At 35.5% G+C, this 25634-nt stretch overlaps 1 protein-coding gene across 1 annotated transcript in view; it reads right to left on the bottom strand.

Moving 5' to 3' along the window:
- Positions 1 to 6331: 6331 nt before the first annotated feature.
- LOC149089885 (uncharacterized) overlaps positions 6332 to 25634 on the bottom strand; it is a 29644-nt gene continuing 10341 nt past the window's right edge. The window contains exons 2-8 of the mRNA XM_089254317.1: positions 19650 to 19755; positions 17715 to 17790; positions 17360 to 17539; positions 12660 to 12848; positions 12438 to 12527; positions 9686 to 9892; positions 6332 to 6647 (exon numbers count right to left, since the gene is read on the bottom strand). Of these exons, the coding sequence (XP_089110443.1) occupies positions 6559 to 6647; positions 9686 to 9892; positions 12438 to 12527; positions 12660 to 12848; positions 17360 to 17539; positions 17715 to 17790; positions 19650 to 19724 (906 nt within the window). The 5' untranslated portion in view covers positions 19725 to 19755 and the 3' untranslated portion in view covers positions 6332 to 6558. The remainder of the gene's footprint in view (positions 6648 to 9685; positions 9893 to 12437; positions 12528 to 12659; positions 12849 to 17359; positions 17540 to 17714; positions 17791 to 19649; positions 19756 to 25634) is intronic.

Genomic DNA, 25634 nt, shown 5'->3' with positions numbered 1-25634 from the left:
TACGCTAATGAAGTCGGACATTGAGTGACGCAGTCCTTTGAAGAATGAAGAAAGAAATACTCCGACTGTGTAAGTGCAGAACATAGCTTCAGAGTGATGGGACGGGGATTACGCCACTATTGAATCTACAATGTTTGTGAAAATAAGAGGTGCGTGAGAATGGCACCATCTGTGTTTGAAAGAACTTTCAATGACAGATAATGGTCATTTAAATTGGGCAATAATCAGGTTCAGCTCGAGCTCACCTGCTACCTGAGTGCAAAGCCTCTAAAGACGGCCAGCCTTCCTGTTGGGAGGCTGAATTGTCATTGGACTCTGGGATAAACATGTTTTTGTTTTTTGTTTTTCGTCCAAAGCCGCACACTTTTGTTTACTCAACTAGATGCTCTTCGCATACATCCCGCTTTTTAAGAAAATTCGCGTTTCTTGGTCCAGAGTTATCTCACTGTTCTTAATTACGCCATATAACTTTTCCACAATGCAGCTATCAGTGATCTATCTCAGTAAGGCGCCATAGTTCATATTTGCTTTTCTTTTTGTGTTGAAGTCTTTCACTTTATCTCAAATCTACATCATGAATTTGAACCTAGTAAAACTCCGATAAAAGGGGTTCTGATGCTCCCGGCCCTGGGCAAAGTGAGAATCCAAATTCTTTCTTTGCCTTTTATTTGGCCGCTCCGGAAAAATTACTGGGTGGTTGCACAAAACAGCACCCTTGCCTTTTGTGATATAGTCCATACTTGTTTCTGGTATTATGGCCCCAGGCACTGCCTGTTCCCCCTAAGTTTTTTCGAAATCTTCGTTGTCAAGATATGGCTCGAAAAATCAAGAGTGCCGATGTCTTGTGAATGTTTATTTTTCAAAATTTTAAAAGTTTATGTGTCTAAATAAATGCCTAGGCTGCTCTCCCTTAAAACCTGCCATCTGGATTCACCGCACTCCTTACACCCTTGCTTAAGCCGCTCCTGGCAATAATTACAAAAATTATCAATCAGGACTTGAAATATCTCTTGTTGAGATATGCTGAAGCCTTTTGGAGGAGCTGAGTATAGGATACGATGAAATGTGTTGAGATAATGAAAACTAGGAATTTTACACAGAAAAATTGAATATTTTAAGTGCAACTCGTCTGAAATTACTTGCCCGGATTATAATTTGCATTCAAGGATTGAAATCATTCAGATTTGATACATTCGTATGTCAAGTTTGACGTGAGGAAGCTCTTTCTTTTGATGATAGGTCCAGGCAGTGCCCACGACTAGAAAAAGATCGAAGACCTTTGGTGTACATCTAATGTTAAACTCCTCTCGGTACAGCAATACCCTTTAGTACGATAAATCTCTCTATAACGATATTTTTCAGGAGATTTTGCAACTGCTACGCAACGATATTTTCTATATTTCTCTCAAAATCACCTTCGATATATTTTTTAATTCCTCACCAGTTTTTTATTCTTTCGACGGCGTCTAACAACATCAGTTTTTTTTCTCAATCCAACCTCTGAAATTGTTAATGAAGTTGCCGTGAAGCTACTTTTTGTGCGGTACACAAAAGTATTGTGCTATAAAATACTTTACAGTGTGAAACTAACTGAATTTTATTAATCAACTAATCAATAAAGTTTTTTGTTGTGAATAAACACTTATAAGTGAATTTTATGGTGGTTGTACAACATATGCAAAACATATGCCAAAAACAACATAAATTTGGCAACGACTGATGATAATAACTTTCGGTATAACGCGATAACCTCTCTACAACAATATTTTTACTGGATTCATAGAGTGTCGTTATATCGAGGTTTTAATTTACATGTATTTTCTTCAGAGAGTGTTTTCCGCATAGGCAAATACAGGCTCTTCGAACGGGGGAGAAGGTGAATCACCAGGGGGTGTGTATAGTAAACGAGGGAGGGCGAATGTCCACTTCTCACCTATGCTAATTATACAATTTTTCCGACAGTATGTCCTTGAACGCTTTTCGTCATTCCGAAAATATCGCCGTTCAAGATTGGAAATGTATATTCTTAGAACGTATAGGCATATAAAAAAATATATGCCGGTCAAAATTTTTACATGTTCCGTGCTCCCGGGCATATCTGACAATAGTAGATTCGTCCAGCCTTGGTTCCTACTTTCAAAACATAATAAATAAGCAGTACGAAATACATTTGCAACGAACATCTAATTTTTAAACGATTTTTCAATGTTCATGCTCATGGCGGCAGAAAAAAAATATCGTATAAACCGATATTTCACTATATATCTGAGCCCACACTACGTGGGTGGGACTTATCAAAATAATCATATTCTGTAAATGTTTGAGAAATTAATTTTTCGGATAAAAGAAACGATAGAAAGTAAAAAGATATCACAGAAACGTAATATCATACGTGTAAAATCATGAAGTATCATTTGAAGTCAAAGACAGATGACGCTGAAAAACAAACTATTTTATCTTGACACGTTTCATGGCTTGAGGTTCAAGTTGGGAAAAGAAAATCGTATTAGCCGATATTTCAGTACACATGATTTTGTTCTAAGCGAACTCAACTTTCTTAAACATTGTTGAAATAATAAATTGTAGTACGTATTTTAAAAAAAAATTGGTTTTTCAGAAAAGAATAAAAAAGAGAAAATATGGTTCACCTAAACACACATAAAATCAAGGATCTGAAACTGACAATAGATGCCTCTAGTGAGTCTAGTGAAACCGAAACTAATTTTGATTGGATCGCGTAATTATCGAAACTATTTTTCATTAATAAAAAACTCAGGAATATACCGGAAACTGGGACATATGGTCATCTTATGTGGGGGGGGGGGTGAAGTCATTGGCCTCCAGGACAAGTGATATTTCTTGATCTAAAATATAAATTACTGGATGCGCAGAGTGGAAATGAAATTTCTGAGGAGGAAATTCTACATGACTCAGCGGAGATAATCGAACCACCGTCCCCTCGTGATCCGGGAGAGTGTGCTTTACCACTACGCTACAGAAGCACAGACATTCATATTCCTCACGGGCCCCAAATCTTGAGTCAGCCCCCCCCCCCCAGTTTAGGATATTTCATGGGCCTCCCAAACCAGATGTTTTATGGGCCCTTTCTGCAGTGAATTCATAATGTGAAAAACAAAATTGATAAGAATAGTTTCGATTTTGAGCCCTGTCAGCCCCATTATTGTGGGGCAGGGATCTTCCTTATAAGCAAACTTCACGTAAGGTTCACTATACATACACACAGATTCCAACATGTACCAATTCGTTAGAAGTTCCGCAGAGGAATATGGACGAGATTCATGTCCGGTTTAGTAGTAGTAGTAGTAGTAGTGCAGTAGTAATCCTGTTCTGTGTTAGATGTGTACTCTCTATAAGGAGGGAAAAAAAATAAGGGAGGAAAATATCTGTGCTTCTGAAACGTAGTGGTCTAGTGCAGCGTCTCTCAAACTTTCTTGTCTTGAGGAATATGAAGTAGAATGGATAAAAAAAAATCGGCGGACCTCCAACTCACTGAATAAGGGTCTAATTTTTCATTTTGATCCATGAAAATATTAATAACATTTGTGGCATATAAATATTTTTTCTATTGAATTATTTTTATTGAAATAAATTATATTTTCACGTTTGTCTGCGGCCACTTGTTGAGTCCCCACGGATACGGTATTTAAACGCTGTCTAGAGCACTCACTCGCTTTTCACGATCATGGGTGACCGACCAGTCACCATTTGGTAAGGCTGCCCGTTCGTGTTTACAGTGTCTCTGTAGCATACGCGACGCATTTTTAAACTTATATCATTAGCATAAAAGCCCACGAAATTCAGTTATTTATGTAATGCTCTCTCTGATAGGGTATTTTACGTTCTTGGTGAACAAATATCATCGCCCATGAGTGTATACATAGCTATTGTTTTGAAAACAAGCCAAGTCTGTTATTATTTGAGTTTCTGTCTGAATGCTGCGGCCATCGTTGCCAATGATGGCTAAAAAAAATTGGTAACCAACTCACCGAATAAGGTTCTAATTAAGAGAAAAATCAGACTTCACAAACTTTCATTAGGCTTTAAAAACTTGTTGTTTAACAACTTGATCGATTGAAGTAAAGTCTGGCTTCTTTCGCAAAATTTTTCCCCCCAACTTGGAGTTATCCGGAAAGTTTGGGGGAGAAAAAATTTCACCATTAAATTAGATATAAAACTCAAGAGGAGTTCGTAAATGCTCGAATTATCCAAGTTCTACTATACACAGGGCCGCAACTAGATGCTTGGTCACCAGGGGCAAACATGCATTTTGACGCCCCCCCTTGTAATGTTGAAGGAGAGGTTTCAGAATGAAATTTGCGCCCCCTGGGGTCTATCGCCCGGGGCACGAGACCCGCCTCCTCCCTCCTAGTTGCGGCCCTGACTACATATAAAATACCAACGGATCATATGATCACCCTACTTCTCACTTCATCAAGCAGGTTTCCGCCAATTAAAGATTTTCCAGCATTCAAAATCAAGACCAACCTGGAAGTTTTTGTGAAAACTGATAAAATTAAGTTTTTCCTATGTTATTGTATTGTGGGCAAACACCCATGCAATTTTCCTGTTACAGTATTTTCATTTATGGTGCTGCCCTCTTTTGAGCATGTTAACTACTGAAAACTATCTAAGACTTAATTTTCTAACCTATGTACAATATCGAGATCAGGAAATCTCACTCGTGCCACTTATTTTTTTTAATTGGGGGGGGGGGGGGGGGGATGCGTGAATGTGTTCCCAAGATAGGGCTCCAAAGAGCCATCTCGTGAGCCACACGATGACATTTCAATCTGACAAAAGCTCACATTTTCCTCTGATTTTTTTTTATTCCTCTCGTTTGGGTTTGAAATTGAAAGGCGTCCCATATTTGAAAGAAATATGTTCATGGTATCACATGGATGGGGATAACATGGTCCCAGCTCAGGGTTCCATTTTTATCATTTTTTGTACTTTCGAGGTATAAATTCATAAAGCGGCCCATGAAAGTCTGATCTGAGCCCCCGCAAAAGATTATTGCCTTAGGAGCCCTGCTCCAGGATGTGGTGGATATGAATGTGGGACCTTGTTTCCAGGGTAACAAAAAATTTTAATCAAATTTGAAAAATTGGAGCAATTTTTTTCCTTTACATGAATTTTTTTATCTCGAATTTCTCGAGACATTTAAAATCATCCCCAATTCATTGTATGGACTCAAATCTTTGTTTCATGGAAAATCCTACACAATATATACAGGGTGTCCAGTCTCAAATTGGAGGTTCTTTAGGGCCCTGGGCAAATGCCCTACATGCCCATGGGCAAATGGCCCTCCTGCGAATAAAATTTTAGATAGTTTTTTTAATCTTGAGGCCGGTCGTCCGCCGGAAGCGACAGCATGCGGCAAACTACACGAGCACTAACAGCCGACATTAAGTCAGATGACAAAGAGCATATGACGTCGTTTACTGAAAGCAACCTTTACGCGACTGCACTCATTGCAGATGAGAGTGTGGTCGTTAAATAACCTTGCAAAAAATATTGAAACAACTAAAATTTTTGAGGAAAATTTATTAATAAATTTATTTATTTATTAAAGTCCATTATTAGTGAAACATCTGGAACACAAACTCAGAGAAGGCGTTCTTGTTGTAAATAAATGAATAAATACATTTAATAGATTACTGCTTACCATCACAAAATATGAACGGAAATTATCAAATTTTTCAGCTTCTATGTTTACGGGGGAAAGGAGGCGGAGACAGAGAAGATGAGGGAAAAAAACTTGAGTGAATGTCGCGAAAATAAGTAAACAACCGGTATACTAGTAAAATACCAGTATAAATATTTCAGTATACTGACACTACTCCGACCTTCGTAGTGCCCGTTCTGGAGAGCGTATTTCATTGAAACTTGGTACATATGTTATATGGTCCATGGGAAAATGTAAAGTGCAATAAAAAACGATACTTTTTCACCCTGGTGGTTGAAAATTGAGTTTTTTATTTTTTTTATTTCATAAACCTCTCTCCCATGGTCCCATTAAGGTATCCTAAAAATTTCGCAGTATTCCAATAAGCAGTTTTTGAGAAAAACTACACAGAGTAAAAAAAGGGAACGTTAATTATATATTTGTATGCATATATGAATCACACCATACATTTCAGCTGCCTGTGGTGGTGGTATATATTGGTGTGTATCGACAATCATATTCTCAACTATTATATTAAAGTTCATTTCACCTCTCTTACATGTATTTGTACTTATATGTATGCATTTTTTTAATATAATTTATCCATTACTATAATAAATAAGAAAAAATTCAAATAACTGTATATACTCTGTTTTAATTCAATTTATTTGTTATTCAAAAAAAAGCAACAAAGGAAATTCAATGGAAATTCGGACCGTTAATTACATCTCGTGGCACAAGATTATTTTATTTTTCTGTATTATTTCGATAACAATGAGATAATTCCATAATTCTCTTCAATTTTTGAATCGAAGGTTGCATATGCATAATGTGTTTTTTTTTCTCTTTTTTCCATCATTTCGTGATTTTATTTACCGCTTTCCACCGGCAGCAATAGGTACCCCAGCGTGGAATGCTGCGGTTGTGTCCACTTTCTTACCGTAGGTGCCATCTGGATTAACTGTGGAATAAAGACTTGATTAGCTTCATGTATAAAATTAAAAAAAATACTTTTTTAACCCAAAAAAATTATAGCTTTCTAACAGGGTCGTCTTAAAGTATCGTGGGATCTCGGTACATGTGATTTTTCTGAGGAGGCAAATTCTTGAAAATTTCCACCTGATCTCATTTTTATAAGCCCCCCCCCCCCTTCTCTTCAGACAAAAATGCTTTAATGGCATAGTGCATGGGCCTCAAGGCGGCACTGCTTTCCAACCAAAATTACCAGAATAATTACAATATTATAATTTTAGCTATAAGAGTTATAACTTGAACAGTTAAAATAGTTATCTATAATATTAGCCCCTTTTTATTAGTGTATATCTATCCGAAAAAAAAAATCATAATTTTTTTTTTTTTTTAATTATAAGGTATCAAAGAATGAGTGATTATTTCTTTGAAAATATGGTTTGAATTTCGCGCGTCATTCCGTTGATGTGATTGGATGACCAAACTATTTATCGTGCTGACATCTATAGATTAAATTCTGAAACTCAGATGGAGTCTATAACAATGTTGAATACAGTGTAATTGAGATATGGAACTTCTGCTGCCATCTATCGACCGGAAAATAGTTTCTCCAAAACATTATGGTAAAAGTTCGTAGTTCGGTATATACTTTAAAATCAAGTGGATTTTTACCATGAACTTTTAGAATAGGAATTCTGAAACTTTTTACGTTCGTGGCATTTTTAGAAATGAGATGAGATTTCGTTTATTTTGTTCTGAAGCGATTCATATCTCGTAGCTTGAGCCGTGAGACTTTGAATTAGGGATAATTGCCTTAATTCCCAGAGATCCCACAAACAGTTCATCATAGTCACCATCAATTATTCGTGTCATGTGATATTCTAGGATGAAGTTAAATTGAAAGTAAAAATTGGGATTATGGTTATATTCACCAGTTAGCACTGACCTTTCGCCCATCACCAATGCGGCCGCAAGGTGTTTCAAATTCTAATACAAAGGTAGGCAATCTGTAGTACACGTGCAACCAATTCGTTAGAAATTCCACAGCGGAATGTGGACGAGGTACATGTATGGTTTAGTGGTAGTAGTACACGTGCAACAGAGGGACAAGTCATGGTTCTAAGAGTGCCACGTGAATAGTTGCATCAAAAGTTCACATTTTTCAGATGTCGTTGAATTTTTTTGGGGCACAACGGTAGATCTTTCTAAAGTATGGGGCGATTGCGTATATAAGGGATGTTTCATTAAATCCTAATGAGGCCAATGATGAAAAATGAATATCACGCACACACAGGCTTGTATTTGGGGCTTTTTACTCCCATCCCAACTTTAATAAGGTTCGATTTTAGTATAGACTTAATTTTTTCCCTTCAAAAAATTGAAATTTGCCACTGATAAAATTTTGCTTCCCTCCCCCCTCTCCCCATGCAATTAGCACCACATGTTGCGCACGATTTAATTCAGTCATCGGCACACCGTTTAGGAGAGAGAACTTTATCTAATAATAACATTACTTTATAACTCATCGAAAAAAATAATATTTATTGTAGGTGAATTTTTTTTCCCCGCACTTCGCCAAAATAAATGGCTCTTGAAATGGCAGAAACACGTAATTTTACTTTTTTCCTAATTTATGTATCGGGAGAATTAAATATATATATATATATATATATATATATATATATTTTTTTTTTTTTTTTTTTTTTTTCGTTCTTCTGCTGTAAAACTGATAGTGACAGTCAAAAGAGAAAAAAAACCCGCGCAAAATTTTTTTTCGATTCAATATCAGTTTATCAAACAATTCAATCTCGGTTGTACTGCTGCCATCTGTTGACGTTGATAAACTTCAAAGAATTTTAATTTCTTTTTTTAAAAAGACCGGTATTTATGTGAGAGTCATTATTTATTTAGTTACCATTAATTCGTTAACCATTACCGTTAACATTTACACGACCATTAAAATTAACCATTAATTTCGAAGATTAAGGAACTGCTGGAAACAATACCGTAGTTCAGGGGTGCACAACTTGCGGCCCGCGAATGAGTTCCACCCGGCACTTCAGAAGGTGTCCCACTAGAAAAATATCAATACACACAACACGATGAATGCCTAGGCTGACCATATTTCCTTTATAAAAATACGGTATCTATACGGGATATAACCTAGTTACGGCGAAAAAAAATTGTCAAAGGCAGTTGCAAAAGTAAAGTTGCAAATTACAGCCAAAAAAATTGCTGAAACATCGACAACAATTGCGGGAAATTAAAGCTACTGCAAGACGCTATGGGCAAAAATGTAATTCACCAAAAAGAAGTACCATATATGTTTGACGAATATGTGAGATAAATATATTTAAATGACCATAATTAATTATAAATGATATTATGAAAATTATCAATCTATTATGTCATGAAAATAATCTAAATTCTCGATTCCAAAAATTCAATTAAGCCTTATTGAAATTAAGGGGAAAAAATACAGGTCATATTGCCAACCCGTAAACAAAAGTCTCTGGTCCGCGGCCTGAAAAGTTTGTGCACCCTTGCCGAAGATGATATCAAAGGAACTGAAACTAAATCTTTACACTTTTCCCAATAGATGGCGCTTAATCTCAAGAGACTGTTCTGTTCGCTCCGCACGGTTTTAACTTTCGCATACGACATTGTGAAAAGTAGAATATACGAAAATTATAATACATTAAAATAAAAGTATAAATGTAATGAGAGAGATAATAATAAAATTATTTGGTAGGTCATTTTTGATCTATTTTGCCATGTATGACATCCATATTCATATTTGTTATGGGCATCCTTTTTCTCAGCCATCTAGTTGGGCATTTTGCCTGTTGTGGCCTTGTATTTGTATAATTAAAGACAAAAAAAATTTTTAACGGTTAGTTCAAAACAAATTATCTAACCTGGTACTTTAAAGTACCGTCATTATATAAACGGTTAAAGCGCGAATCAGATCAGCGTCATGCGAAAATAAAATTTAAAAAAGTAATAAGAAACTAGCATGATAGTTTTTACCTTCCAGATCCCGAAATTCTTCCAGGACAACGGTCTTAGGACCAACGGGTCCTGTCTTGGCTACAATGTCGTAAGCGGCTAATGTTCTTCTCTTCCGTTCGTCGGCCTCTTTTTTCCGTGCTCTTATGGCCCGTTCCATAGGGTCTAAGTCTTCTTCACCACGTCCAAAGTTGGGTTTGTCCATGTCAGAGACTGGGGTCATCGGAGCTGCAAAAATATGCATTTGATTTTTATTTTTTTAATACAATCGAGCACAAATAAACATATCAAGCAGAATAGTCGGACATCAATATAAATGCAAAATATTGAGAAGTATGAAAGACCTATTATTTGTAGGAGAGCGTTTGTAAACGCTTCGATCAAAAACGTCACCGATCACATAAAATACGACTGTGATGCCCACAACTGAGGATGACTGACGATTAGAAGAAACCTGAAAAACACAGTGATTCTCAACGTGGTGCCAACGGCTCATAACGGAACAATATAGTTTTTAAGGAGGGGGGGGGGGCGTGACTGGACTTTTAGTGGGAGCGATCAGGATTTTTAAAAGTTCATATGTGATGACAAAATGATTTCTCAGAGTTAGTTAAAAAATCATATTTGGTGGAAAAATAATGTCAGAACCGCGAAAATTTTCACATCTATTGAAAACATAATTTCGAATTCAATGAAAATTAAATATTTGATAATTTGAGAACTAATAGAAAATTAAGAATTAATGAAGTTCATATCCAAAGAAAAAATAATTTAAAAACTGGTGAAAATGCATATATGGTAAGGCAAACAATTAAATATCAATGCAAATTCATATCTAACGGAAAGATAATTTCAGAATTGATGAGAACTTATATATTTAACAAGGAAATAATTCCAAAATTAATGGAAATTCATATTTAATTTAAAAAAAAGATCCCAGAATAAATAAAATTATTTAATAATTATAGGGTTGTATATTTGACAAGTTGGCCATTGGGCTTCTTAGATTTTTTTTTTTTGGCCCACACCGTCTCAAAGGTTGAAAACCTCGGCTTTAGATCCGGTTAATAATCTTTTGGGCAGCCGCTGTGGTGATCGAAGGAGTGGTCATAGTGACGGATTCACATCGCAAGGACCCGGGTTAGAACCCTACCATTCAGCCGCAGTGGGGGTCAGCTGAAGTTGGTTTTCTGTGATTCACAATTTCGAGGTGTGAATGCGAGATGATTTACCCGTTAAAAAGTCTTGCTACACAGAGCAACAGGCTTACAACGATACAAATAGTCAATCATTACACTTCACTCACTTCACTTCTGAAATATAGATGGCAGCACTGAAAAAATCTGACACCACACTAGATATCCACTCATACTGTTAGGTATACACATTCACACTTCCGGGACAACTAGTAAATTGCCCATTTAGCGATACACCGGAGTTGTGCTCGGTTCGAAGGAAAAATGAAAGTCTTTTGGGCATGCTACGCGTGGATTGGAGTTTTCGAATAATAAGAACTCTATGTGTCACGGAAAGTGGGCAAGGGGTGTAAACAGGACCTACTTTTCGGACCGGAAGCATACAGGCTAATTCGAGGTTTGAGAGGAACGCAAAGAATCTCCCCAAGGAAATTACAATTTTTTTTTCAATTTTCAATCATCTTGGGGGGGGGGGGTGCATTGGCCCTCGTATCCCCCCACAAATCCCGCGTGTGTCTCTTGAAGAAGGGAAAGCGCATAAATATTTACAATATGCTTTGGTGGGGTATGACGAAGAAAGGTTGGAAAACTGTTCTAACATCTGAGCCAGAAGAAGAAATACACTCAACCAGTAGTCACCGGCCGGAAAGTTGAGGTATGTGTACGAGGTGCATGTTCGGTTAAGTAGTAGTAGTAGTCACCAGCCAGATCTTGACAAGAACTCTTCAGATAACAAGCAACCTAAACCCAGCCAATACAATTATGATTGTTAAGGCCATAGCAGACAACTTATGTGAGGATCTGAGCCTGTGGAATAAAAAGAACTTCAAAAAGTCAAAGACTGATAAATAAGCTTAAAATACAGTATATCTATATGCATGCTTAATGGGTTCTTAAGTAACAGCTGAACCAAAAAACCATCTTGAGCATGTGGAAAAGCATAAAAATCTATTCAAAAATACAATATCCAATGTTTCGCCAAATGGCACATCTCATTTTCTCCACGCTTATCTAGAAAAATTCAAAGAAAGTATGGATATTTACCCAAAAAGAGAACCTTCACCAAAGAATTCTCGACTTGAAGCATGTTTATAAGGGTGAACACATCGAAAATATCATGGTAATTATTTTGAGAGCAAAAAAGGGGAATATGAAGTATACATGTGTGAGAACACAGATGGAAAAAGTATTATTATCTATTAAATTTAGAATTTTATTTTAACTCAAATTTTATTTTTGGTTAAATGTCCAGATACGGGACTTATATTTTAAAATTTATTTGCACAGTTTTTATATTTATTATCAGTGCGAAAGTGCTTTTTTTGTCATTTTCAATGACAGTCACGCAAGCAACCAATGGTAAATGACCAATTGACAAATATCGAACCGCTCACCACAAAAACAACGTTTGGGGGAAATAATCATCATATTCATGATTATTCGAGCTAAGCAAACACAGAAATAACAACTTCTACCCAAGAAAAAGAAACGTTTTTTTTTTGTTTCATATAGTGTTATGAGTGTCTCAATACATAGTTTGACCACAAAATATGTATAAAATAGTAAATGCATTTTACCTTTTTCGATCTTCGTTTGTGGTATTCCACCAGACATGCTGAAGGTGCAACTAAAACCAGTGCCAGGACTAGGTGGTGTAAAGTTGGACACTAATAATATTCAATAAAAATTATTAAAGGGTTGGTGTGAAATCTTGTATAGTTTGATAATTTAAAAATAATTTCATTCGTAGGACTCAATGTTCTCATAATTAGTGAGTGATACATGGTGTCTCTCCTTACCATCAGCTCTCTTGAAATTATCGAAATTGACGATTTTCGGGCCAGCAGGTCCAGACTTGGCGGCATGGTCATAAGCCGCCAGAATCCTTTTCTTACGAAGTTCAGCTTCTCTTGCACGTTGTCGTATAGCATCTTCTACAAGATCCTTAGGTTGGGCAGCTGGTGAAGGTGAATCCGGCCTGCTGGTAGCTGGAAGACAAGAATAAGAAAATTTTTCTTTTTCAATAAACTCAAATATAGTCATACCCGGTTATAACGACATCGAAGATTTCATGAAATTTTGTCGTTATAACCGAGGTTGACATTTTCAACACTATTGTAGAGTATGAAAAAATATAATCAGATACAATTAAATACTATACACGATGTTATTATTTTATTATTATTAGGGTGAACGCATTTTAGAGAGATAAATATGGGAAATTGGATCGTATTCGGGTTGTTGCCAATTCTGGCGACAACAACAACACAATGTTACCAGTTGTCCATGAAATTGCTAATTATAGTGTATAAGCAACACTCGGGGAGATATAAAGCGCTGCATCAAGTCTGCAGTAAATTAAAATGTGTTACACGGAAAAAAAATGGTTATAAAAATTAATAAAAAAGAAATCAATCAATTGACATAAAAAAGTGCGGTTTGTGCTAAAATGATGATCGAGCGAAAGAGAGATAGAGTTGTTTTTTTTTAAAATCAAAACTAGTTAGAAATTTCACTATTAGATGACATTGTATCGTAGAAATTCGACATAACACTCTTGAATGTGAAAGATACAGATCATGATTAATATTTCAATAAAACTCGCATATCAATATGAGCATTCTTTGATGCTCAAACTACACCTAAACCAGGGATCTTGAAAGCATGGCCCGGGACACATTTAGCTCTCAGAGCTTTTTTTTGGCCCACCGATCATTTTGAGAGAATTGTTGAAAACATTGAGAAACGATTAATTCTAGAATAAATGGAAGAAATAATTATAGAATAAATGGGAAAATAATTATAGAATAAATGGGAAAATAATTATAGAATAAATGGGAAAATAATTATAGAATAAATGGGAAAATAATTATAGAATAAATGGGAAAATAATTCCAGAATAAATGGGAAAATAATTCCAGAATAAATGGGAAAATAATTCCAGAATAAATGGAAGGAGTAATTTTGAAATTAATGAAAGAAATAATTTTGAAATTAATGAAATAAATAATTTTGAAAATTATGAAAGAAATAATTTTGAAAATTATGAAAGAAATAATTTCAAAATTAATGGAAGAAATAATTTCAAAATTAATGGAAGAAATAATTTTGAAACAAACAATTTTAAAATTAGTGAAAAAAATTAACATATGAAATCAACGAGAGAAATGATTTCGTAATTTTTGATGTAAATTATTTCACAATCAATACAAGAATAATTACATAATTATTGAAAGAAATGATTTCAAAATATAAGGAGAAGAAATTTAAAAAATGATTGAATTCAGATTAAAATTAATCTCTTAGAATTAATTAATTTCATCAGTAATTAATCAAAAACTTTTTCAAAATCAGTGTTAAAAATATTTTCAGAACTAACAAAAATTGATAATTAATAAAAGAAATAATTTCAGAACAAATAAGTCTTCAATTATTTTTGCCTCTGTTTAACTCGAGACCCAACTGGTCCTTCTATTAAGATGTCATTCAATTGCATGACTTGATGGCCCGCGAGCTTTGTGGGAAGTTTCAGTTTTACCGGCCGTGCCCGAGAGGGCGAAGACCCTTGGCCTAAATTATGCTTTATCTCAGGGGTGATCAACCTTTAGGTGAGTGAGGGCCACTTCATCGGTTTGAAAACATGTTGCGGGCCACTTAAGTTATCGGGAACAACGCGACGGGTCACTTAAGTAATCTGAAAATGTGAGCGGACCACTTGAGTGATATGGAACTGTGCCGCTGTAACATAATTGATGTGGAACTTATTACACAGAGTGCCGCTTAAATGCTATGAAACTGTGCCGCAATTCACTTGAGTGACCAATAAATATGCCGCGAGCCACTTGAGTGATCTGTAAATGTATCGTGAGCTGCTTGATTGATGCAGCACCACGGGTCGCTTGAATGCTCTGGTCACTCAAGTGACCTGTGAATATGTCACTTAGTTAATTTTTGCAAAATTAGGTTTGAGGTCGTGGGCCACATCGGATGACACCAAGGGCCACATTTGGCCCGTGGGCCATAGGTTGAGCATGTTTGTTTTATGTCAACCCCCATATCTGCTAATAATATCGATTGCGGAAGAGTGTCGATCACTTCTGTGGTTCATGTCTTCGATTCGGTGTTGGTTACACCGGGGTGGTCATAACAGGGGTCTATATCGTCCAATCCATAAACTGGAGGAAATTTTCGATACTATTTATGTATTATGTCGAGGTTTTCTTTTAGGTTTTTAAGCACGATCTGTGAGTGAAATTTTCAACTATTTTTTAAATTTGTCATTTAAAAAAACTCTACGCCATAATAAGTATTTTACAGCAAACAGCTCTTTTTTACGTTAATTGGTTGATATGATATTTATTTTTTAAATTTTTCACGGACTTTTCGCCTACCCTGTATTATTATTTTGATTTTTTTAATGTTTTATCCCATATATTTCAGACTGTTAGTATGTGTGCTTTAGAAACCCAACAACTAAAACGTTTGAAATGTACAAAATAAATTTTTAAAAATACATAAATTTTTGATTTTGACACAAACGTTTCTTCATCATATACAGGATGTTCTGTAAGTGCTGTTGCGGTCATTACCTCATCAACAGTCAATCGTAGAGATTTTGTTTAAATTTAAAAAATGCTCAAAAGGGTTTGAAAAATTACCCTGTACCAGTTTTGAAAGAGAAAATACAGTGCGAAACTAAATAAAAAAATCTAAATCTCTATACGTCCTCCTGTCTTCTCATTTCCAATTAAAAAGTTATTGCCATGTGTTTCCTGAGGCCAACAAAGAAAAATACAAATATTTAAGTGCAAAATACGCTGAGATATTCGAGTTCAAAAACCGAAGAAAAGTCAGGAAAGGGCAGCATAAATGATGGAAAGGGCCTTGTCCGTTACTTTTTGCTGTTCTTTCATAACTTTTCTATGATTTCTGAATTCAAATATCTTAGCGAATATTGGACTTAGAAACATGGAATTTTTTCTGTTGGCCTCAGGAGATACATGGCAACAATTTTCTAATTGGAAGTTAGAGGACAAGAGGACCGTATTTCTTATTTTGTGACCCACTGTATTTTCACTCTCGAAACTGGTGCAGGGTAATTTTTGAACGCCTTTTGAGCATTTTTTAAATTGGAATCATACCTCTACGACAGACGGTTGATGAGATAAAGGCATTATTAGGCACTTACGGGACACCCTGTATACATGTGTTGTATCAACTTGTTCACTTCCAATTACGTAATTTGTTCAAAAATATTCGACCATAATTTTTCGTGCGTTAGTGTGTTGCACGTTTCCAGGCGATTCTAGTGCGCATGCTTGAATTTTTTCGTGCCTGCAGAAGCCTCCGGTCGCCGTCAGACCACCATGAGTGAGGGAGTGCAAGCGAGAGCCACGTGTCGCATTTCCATTTTTGACAAAATGGCAAGAAAAACGTGAACAACGCAACTGCATTTATCGTGATAGAGCTGCCGATTGCAACGCAGAACCTCTTAAAAGTACTCCTTGGTGATTGTTGTGTCATACAATGCGCATTCGTGATGAACCACGCCACTGGAGTCAAAGAAAATGGTAAGCATGACTTTGACATTGCCGAAGACCAAATCGTCAATCAAAATGGAATGGGCGGATCCCATACTAATGCTTGCCTCGTCTGCAAATTCTCTGATCCTGTCCTCACTTAGTCAGTCAACGATCTGAATTCTGGATGTTGAGGGTCTACCGGAACGAGTTCACTCTCCCTTGATTTGCGGCCGTCTTTGAAGTGGTTGTACTACTCCTTTATCTCGCTGTGGTGAACATTTCTTCATCTCCGAGACTGGAGAATCTTGGGAATTGTTTTCACTCGGGAATTCAATGTAGTGGCGTTGTTCAAGTTTTTCCTGCCATTTTGTCAAAGACGAAAATTCGACAGAGCTCACTTCCTCACACTCATCAACGGTCTACTGGCGACTGGTAGCTTTTGCAGGCAGAAAAAAATTCAAGCATGCGCACTGGATTGTTTACATACGTGCACCAAACCACACTTCCCTAGCTTTATTGTTTCACGCACGAAAAATTATGGTCGGATACTTTTTGAACAAATCTCGTATTTCGACGATCGAATCAGATAAAACGATTTTGATTTTTGAATTTTTCTGCAAGTATTTACATGATAATTCTCTTCAGTTATTATTCAATGAATCCATTTTTTTTCTTACCTTATTACAGTTTTGGAAAAATCAGCATTTTTTCCTATTTTCTTTTTTCTTCAAAACTATGATGTCGAACGTTTTAAAAATGCCTTCATTTGCATGTTTCTTAATAGATATCAAACTTGTTTATGATATGAACTTATTCCTGTTCTTAATTTTTTTATTCTAATATATGCTTCTATATTTTAATATTTTTGGAATTACCTTTATTTAATTTATATGTTTGTGTGTTTTTGTAATTAGCTTTTGCTCATTTTTATATAATGTTTTTGAAACTACTTCTTTAGCAATTAAATGACTACTGACCATCATTGTACTTGTATATGTTGGCATCCATAACTTTCTTGGCACCAGCGGGTGCAGATTTGGCCATTTGGTCGTACATGTTAAGAGTTCTCTTCTTCTTCTCATCGGCTTCCTTCACTTTTTGTTTCAATCTTTGATCTCTTTCTTCTTCTCTTCTCTTCATCATTTCCGCTCGCTTTGCTTTCAATTGAAATTAGTAATTTTTCAATTAACAAAATTTCACACTATACTTACTTATCTGATCGGAAAACATGCAAAATCATAAAATCTGGTATTAGAGAAAACTTTTAACAAGCATATTATTTTTATATTTTATAAATTCTTCATTTGTATATAGATATCATAAAATTATCACCTCTTATCTCATGCTGAACTTTCATGAGCCGGTCTCGGATCCTTTTTCGTTCGTCGAAATCTTCAGTTTCATCTAACTATGAAATAAAAACAAGTTTAAACGTATGATGATGTGCTTCCATTGACTAAAGCTCAAATGACCATTTCCAATTTTATGTTTCAAATACAGGGACAATGAGAAGAAAATGTGTAGACAGATTTGAAAGTGAAAAACCAAAACTTTTATTGCATTAAAAAACGTTTGCGGTATTTTTATTGGGGAGCCAGTAAATTTTGAACCATATTGAATTTTTCTAAATTAGTGGTAACACCAGAACTTTCTGTTAGATCATTTTAAAGGCCAGTTCTACCACCAAATTCAGAAACAAAACCATTGAAAAAACAGTAATATCACGGCTGAAATGCATGCGTGCCGTTCAGGTATAGACTTTGCCACAGGTATCCGTAAATTTTCATATGCGACCGTAACATGTGATTCTTGCAACTAACCTCATTCAGCTTCTACAGACTGCAGCGCCATCTGAAACATTAGTTACCAATTCGTAAATTTATTAATGTTTAAAATTTCTCTCCCTTACCCGATAAAAATTCTGCAATTATGCATTTCTATCGATGATAGTTTTTTTCGTTACACACCTTTAAAATTGCGAAGTCACTATCCGGACATCCTGTACGTTGTAATTCACTGTTAGTAGGGAGAAAAGATGACTAAACCATAACAATAACGATAAACATAACACATATAATCGATTCCTGTAAGTGTAGCTCATTAGCAGTGTAATCCAGCATGCAGTGAAAACAGCAATACATTGAATACTTGTACTTTCGTCTTCTTTATCAGATCACAGGATTGAGTCCCCTCAACTGTGAGTTTTTGAAGATCTGTATTAAAATTAGCAGTATTTTGAAGGTATCTAATAAAACTACAAGGATTTTTCAGTAGCTTTCCCATATTTAATTCGAACATTCTTCATTCTTTTTCAAAACTGCCGACTGACTCGTGAAATATTTGTAACGAGATCAAAGGGTCATCAGGTTAGTGACTAGAATAGTTAGAGAAAAAATTAGTTCAAATAGAATCAGCAGATGCCAAAATTAAGTTTTTGTTTGAAATAGTTTATATTCTATGATTCGAACCATTATGACTTGAGAAATTTGAAAATGAAAGTGAGTCCAAATAGTTGCTACAACATTAAAATGCTATCATTCATATACTATCGTTGGAACAATATCAAGTCTCAAAAAGGTTCTTACAACACCGAGAAGCCTATTGTTGACACAACACTGAGACTCAAATTGTTGGCACATCACTAATGTGCGTAAATTGCACAAATGTGGCAAATTGTTGGCACAACACAGCTGTTTTCTTTCTTATTTAAATGAGGCTTGCTTGAACTTTTTAAATCAAGAATTAAGATTATTTTCATGACTTAGCATAATTATCATAATATGACTTGTATCATAATTAATATTCTTGTCGATAAACATATTAATCTCACATATTTGTCAAACATACGTTTTGTTTGGTGAATTATAAATTTTCACCTATTGCGTCTTGCGGAAGCCCTCTACTTTCCGCCATTAGCGATTTTTTTTTTCCAATTTCAATTTTATTCCAGTTCAAGATATGTTTTTCAGCAATTTTAGCGATAGTTGGCAACTTTACTTGCCTTTTTCAATTTTTTTTTGGCTATTATTGGCAACTTGACTTACATTTGACTGCTTTTTTTTGGCGATAATTTGTGATATCCGTATGGATACCGATTTTCTATTTTCCGCATTTTTTTATGAAGGAAATATGGTCAGCCAAAGTATTTATTGTGTTATGTATACTGATACTTTTCTACGGGAACACCTTGGTGAGGCGCATCTGACCCGCGGGCCGTAGTTTTCCCACCATCACTAATCTAGACCATTCAAGATTAGAAATACGCACCATTTCGATTAAGGTTTCTTCGTCATCGATAGCATCAATATCGATTTCCTCTTCATCGTATTCGTCATCCGCCATTTTCTCGCTCTTCTTTTCTTCGGAGTTCTGCCTGTAAAATAATTAGATATTTGATAAAATGTGTGTCTAAAACATGAAAAAAGAAAAATCTTAAAAATAAAATGAGTTTTTACGTTTTTTTTTTACCTAGAATTAATATACTGTTTGGCAAAGAAACTTTCGAAATTGTTGAAAACTACATAAAAATATTGGACGAGTACTAATAAACATGATAGTAGTTGTAGGAAGAGGGCATTTCTTCCTCTTACGTTAGCCATGTTTGATTTTTTTTTTGTACTTCAATCTGGCACAAAAGCTTGGTGTCTTGGTAGTTTAGTCATCTGTCTGATATTCTGCCAGATTTTCCCTGGAGAACATTCGGTGTCTTTTCTTTTTTATTTCCTTGAGAAAAGGCCCAGAGAATTCTACGCCCTCACACTGTGTATCAATTAATAATATTCGCAAGGTCACCTTTGTTTTCGCACAATGGTTTTGCTTTTCCACGTCTTTATCACCTCTACCCCTGGGACTTGAAAAGAACTGTTGATGATTGCCAGATTTTTCATATTCTTTACGGCATGACACATACAAGCTGCGAAAAAGCATCGATGGTTTCATCGTTGAGGATATAAGATGATATCTTCTTGAAAGTACCGAGATTTCTGGAAGATAAGCAGCTACTTTTACGGTTTCGATGGCTGCTGCTGAGAATGCTTTTACAGCGGCTAGGATCAGCTTCAGTTGAAACATTATTGATTCATATAGTATTATCGGAAAATATAATTTTCTAGAGTAATTTCCTCTTCCTCTCCAAAATTTCAAGGGAAATTTTTATAAAAAGAGGGTATATATATATCTTCTATCAGTGAGAAATCATTAAAAAAATTATCTAAAATTTGAAGGAGCATTTTCACTCCTCAACGAAATTCGGAGGAGTAAAATTTGTCTTTTTCGTATTGTATATGCATGTTCTTTTTTTTTAATGTTTCTGACCATGTTGTATAATATATATATTTATTCCTTGATTTTCACGTAACTTTTCAACCATCCGTACAGGCATCATAGCTTCTGGATGGTAAATATGTTTCACAAAAGTTAATTTTAAATCTTTCTGCATGTGTGAAAATGAATATTAAAAAAACCACCCTAAAAATTGAATTTTGATGCCTGAATCACGAATCTAGATGCGTATTGGCGAACCTAACACCGGGTTCATAGTATATGTCTATTTGTATATAATATCAGTTAATCACTGTGTTAAGGCTGCTAACTTTGTTTACCAGATTCAGAGACACAGAAATGAGGGCACATGTTCGCACCCTTGGCAATGTCCATTAACTATGTTTACAACAGATGACACCATTTCACCAACAAAGAACAACAACTGTTTTCCAATCAGAGTCGCTTTTAGCCCTTGAATGCGTAGATTTGCATATATGCAAAGGGTCTTATAGACATTCATTACTACTGCAGCTCGTTCGAATATAAGATTCAGAATCGACTTTGCACATAAGCTGAGGTCATTTTCCTTTCCATTTTATATTTTGAATTGACTGGTAGATGTCCTAATTAACGACAACAACTCTTTGTTGAGAGCATGTGCGGCTGTGATTTCCCTAATTTGTTAAAAGGTTTTTTTTTATTTTTCATTCTTTTTTCTACCTTAAAACCCGATTTTTTTTTCTCACTATACAGGGTGTCCTGTAAGTGCTAATGCGGCATTTATCTCATCAACCGTCCGTCGTAGAGGTATGATTCCAATTCAAAAAATACTCAAAAGACGTTCAAAAATTACCCTGTACCAGTTTCGAGAGTGAAAATACAGTGTCTAAATAAAATAAAAAGTCTGATTTTTATACGCTCACCCTGTTCTCTAACTTCCAATTAGAAAGTTGTTACGCTGTCTCTCCTGGGGCCAACAGAAAAAAATTCCACGTTTTCAAGTACAATATTCGCCTAAAATATTTGAACTCAAATATGGGAGAAAAATTATGAAAAACTTCAAAAATTAACGGACATAGCGCTCCTTTCCCTCGTTTATGCTGTCCTTTCCCAACTTTTCTCCGATTTTTGAATTCGAATATCTCAGCGAATATTGCACATAAAAACTTGGAACTTTTATTTCGTTAGCCTCAGGAGAGACAGGGTAACAACTTTCTAATTGGAAGTTAGAGGACAAAGGGGGGGGGGGTATAAAAATTTAGATTTTTTTTTTATTTTGTTACACATTGTGTTTTCACCCTCAAAACTGGTACAGAGCAGTTTTTGAACGCCTCTTTTTTGAGCATTTTTTAAATTGAAACTACACCTCTACGACATACTGTTGATGAAATAAAGGTCGCATCAGCCCTTACAAGACACCCTGTAGTTTGAATCACAAAAAAAGTAATTACATATTGAATATAATGTTACCTCAATATATTTATTTTAAGGGCGATTTTTGAGGCTCTAGAGTCTAGACGACAACTTCAAGGCCCTGTATAAGCAGTGCAATTCAAGATAGAGTTTTTTACGATTTTTCAGGCTTTTCATACATGTCATCAACTATGAAAAAATATCAGCTCAAAAAAAAATTGCATTTACGATTGCATAGTATTTTTAGGATATGCTTTTTAATGGAGGGTATTAATTAATGAATCGGCATTGAGTGTCTCCCCCCCCCCCAATTTTATTTATTTCTGAATGGAAGAAGCAACGCCAGGGTCATCTTATCACCCGAGCCCACCAACACACGACGGAGGGGAGGAACTCAGGTGCACAGGGGGACACCATGACAATGAGATCTGATGTTATGATTTTGAAAAGTATCTTAATTGGTACGTCATTTCTAGTATCTAAATTTCCACGTAGCTCGGAATAATGCTTTGTCCATGATGCTGTTGAAATGATCCAAGGTAACACCTGTCCAATAAACGACATTCATTAGCTGTTGTTAAGCGAACAGTGGTATTTTCAAGATGAATGGTGTGGTTTTCTTCTTCAAAAGCTGTTTCCGGACTGTAGCTCCAGATCAGGAGCCTTCAAAGCATGGTTCGTGGGCCACGTGATGCTCTCGAAGCTTTTGCAGTGGCCAACCAACAAAAACATTTAAACAGTTACAGAATTTAGATAAATGTTGAAAAAAAACCTCAAAGAAGAAATGTATTCCAGAATTGGTGGAAGAAGTATTTTCAAAATTATACTCTTACAAATAATTTCAGCTTTAATTAAAAATAATTTCAAAATTATTGAGAAACAATAATTTTAGAATCAGTGGAAATTCATATTTAATGGGAAAAAAATAATTTTAGAATAAATGAAATTCTCTAATAATATAGGGCACCCCCCCCCCCCGTTTGTCTCTGAGCCCTGAGCAACCGTTGCCCTCCCTCTCCTTAAGATGTCACTGTTTTGATTGTGGATATCTCAGTATTACTTGCTGACCATCGGGATTTATGGGAATATTTCTCTGGCCCACAATGTCTGGAAGGTTGAAGATCCTTACTCTAGAACAGTGTTTCCTCAGCCACCGGACTGCGGCCCGATACCATTGGTCAAACCGGGGCCGTAAGTGATTTACTGTTTCATTTTCCCTCATTTATAATGCATTAGTCGTGCGTATGATCGTGCCTTCCACAAACAAAAAAGAAGTAAACTGGACCGCGGGCTTCCAAATATTAAGAACCACTGCTCTAGAAGATGGTCCCGTATGCTTCATTATACTGGTATGGATTTATACAAGTACAATGGAACACGCAGTATATTTTTTTTCCCTTCAAAGGAAAAAGGAAAAAAATTCTGGAACACTGAAAATAAGACAAATTTCAACAATGTAATGAAGTCGATTAAAATGACATCAAAAAATGAGAACGTCTTGTAACACTATGTTATCATCAAATAGTCAAACCCCTTGATCAATCTTTAATGGATTTCGTAGCTCTTCGGTTTTTATGATCTGAATGAATGAACGTCATCACTCTGCCAAAGAACGTATCCCGTTGCCGAGATCTCTTCCAGCCCAGCTTCGTCTTAGCAATATACAATGGCTTTGACCTTTTAGAATTGGGTTCTTGGCAACGGTACATTTTTGAAATAAAATTCTCGACAATAATGTCATTTCAAACTGTTTTCTTGACAACAATATCATTTCATACTGCTTTGTCGACAACACTGGAATTTCACACTGTATTATTGATGACCCTTTTTCTCAAACAGTTTCACAACAGTGCTTTTTCCGACGGCATTTCCCTATATCGCTTTTCACACATTGTTCTCGACAATAATGCTATTTCAAACAGTTTGTCCTCAACAAAAGTTCTTTTTTAAACAGTTTTCTGGACAAGAATGATTTTAGAAAGAGTCCCAAGCAGTATTATTAACAGCACCTATTTAAGCAGTATCATCAACAGTACCTATTTAAGCAGTATCATCAGCAGTACCTGTTCAAGCGGTATTATCAACAGCAGTTGATTTTTAAGTCGTATTCTCGAGAACGGTAGCCTGTCAAGCAGTATTATCGTCAACAATGTCTTCATCTCAGCAATAATAACATTAAAGAAATAAGAGAATCTTTGAAAATGTTACTTCTCATAATTTGAACACTATTTCAACTGATTGATCCATGTGAGATGTATTTCTCATAAGCCAGATTAATTATTATCAAATACATAGCAATTTATGATCAATTCATCATCTTTCGGTTCATGTGTGTTTTATTCTACAGTCAACATGGTTTCGCTAGTTTTTTTAAAGGCTAATTATATAAATATCGCATGCTTTCCAAGGAAATATATATATATATCAATAATAAGGCATCAGTGAGAGAAGTCAGAGAGGGTCGAGCATCGAGAAAAATAAAAATAAGAAAAATCCTCGTTTTGGAAATGCTCCAAACAGCAAAAGATGAAGGACAGCTGTTGACTTTTTCCACTGCTTAAAAGTAGATGACGAACGTTGCGGATCCAGGTGGAGGATTCCGATGAAGTATCTGATTACCACGGAGCGCCATCAGAGATCAACTAGTCTGCGTGCATAAGAACGGGAATCTAGATAGCAATATGTCATCTCTGCGGCTACATTTTTCCCTTTGAATGTCCTCGCTAAAAACGACAGGTGCCTTCAAAATTAATGTGTAGGAGTTCTTTTTTGAATTATTTATTTCTAGAGCAGGCTGAACGTGCTTTCATTTATTTACGTGCGCTCTCATTTATTTACGAAATCAAAGACCTTTGATTGAATCTTACGATTAAGATCAAGTTGAGACTCTCATTCGTTTGAAGATGGTGACGTACTGAACGACAGTGCTGTCTAATTTTTTTAACGAACATGAATTTAAGATGTTATATGGGATAAAAGCAGACGTGCTTACAACGATTTGTAAACTGGTGTGATCAGATTTTTTGTGAGAAAAAGGGGAACGTTTTTTCAGGGACTTTATGACGTCGGGCTCGCAAACATAAAAAACATAATATTCTCTCACCAACCAAACATTTTCCATCTTCATCAACGGCAGTGGTTCACAAAGTGTGGTTCGTGATCCCCTGGTGGGGGGGGGGGGGGGGGTCGCGAGAGGTTCTTCAAAATGAAAACATCCGAATAAGAAATTTATTTTTATTTTTTGCAATGTAAGTAAAAATATATCAAAACTAAAATACGCCGTACCTCAGCTAAACTTACTCTACTTATTATGATACATGTATCGCATTATGTAATTTTATTAAATTGTATATGTATAATAATCAGCAGATCAAGTTAATATGTGTACGGGGGGGATTCAGAAAGAATTAATCGATTTTAAAATACTTTTATGTATTTTAAAAAGTTAAAAACACAGAATGATGAATAATATGTGTTAATGTGTGGAGTAAATGTTTGCATTGTTGATTATGGACAATTAGTCACGATAGTACGTCGTTTATGAATATCTTCTGATGAAGAAGTAAAGTCATTGAA

Source organism: Pholcus phalangioides, unplaced genomic scaffold, assembly GCF_987345545.1.
Source record: "Pholcus phalangioides strain wild (caught in Gottingen) unplaced genomic scaffold, Ppha-v1.0 ptg000001l_1, whole genome shotgun sequence".
NCBI classification, from domain to species: Eukaryota; Metazoa; Arthropoda; class Arachnida; order Araneae; family Pholcidae; genus Pholcus; species Pholcus phalangioides.
Note: the sequence above shows the minus strand (reverse complement) of the source record. Positions and strands in the feature narration are given on the sequence as shown.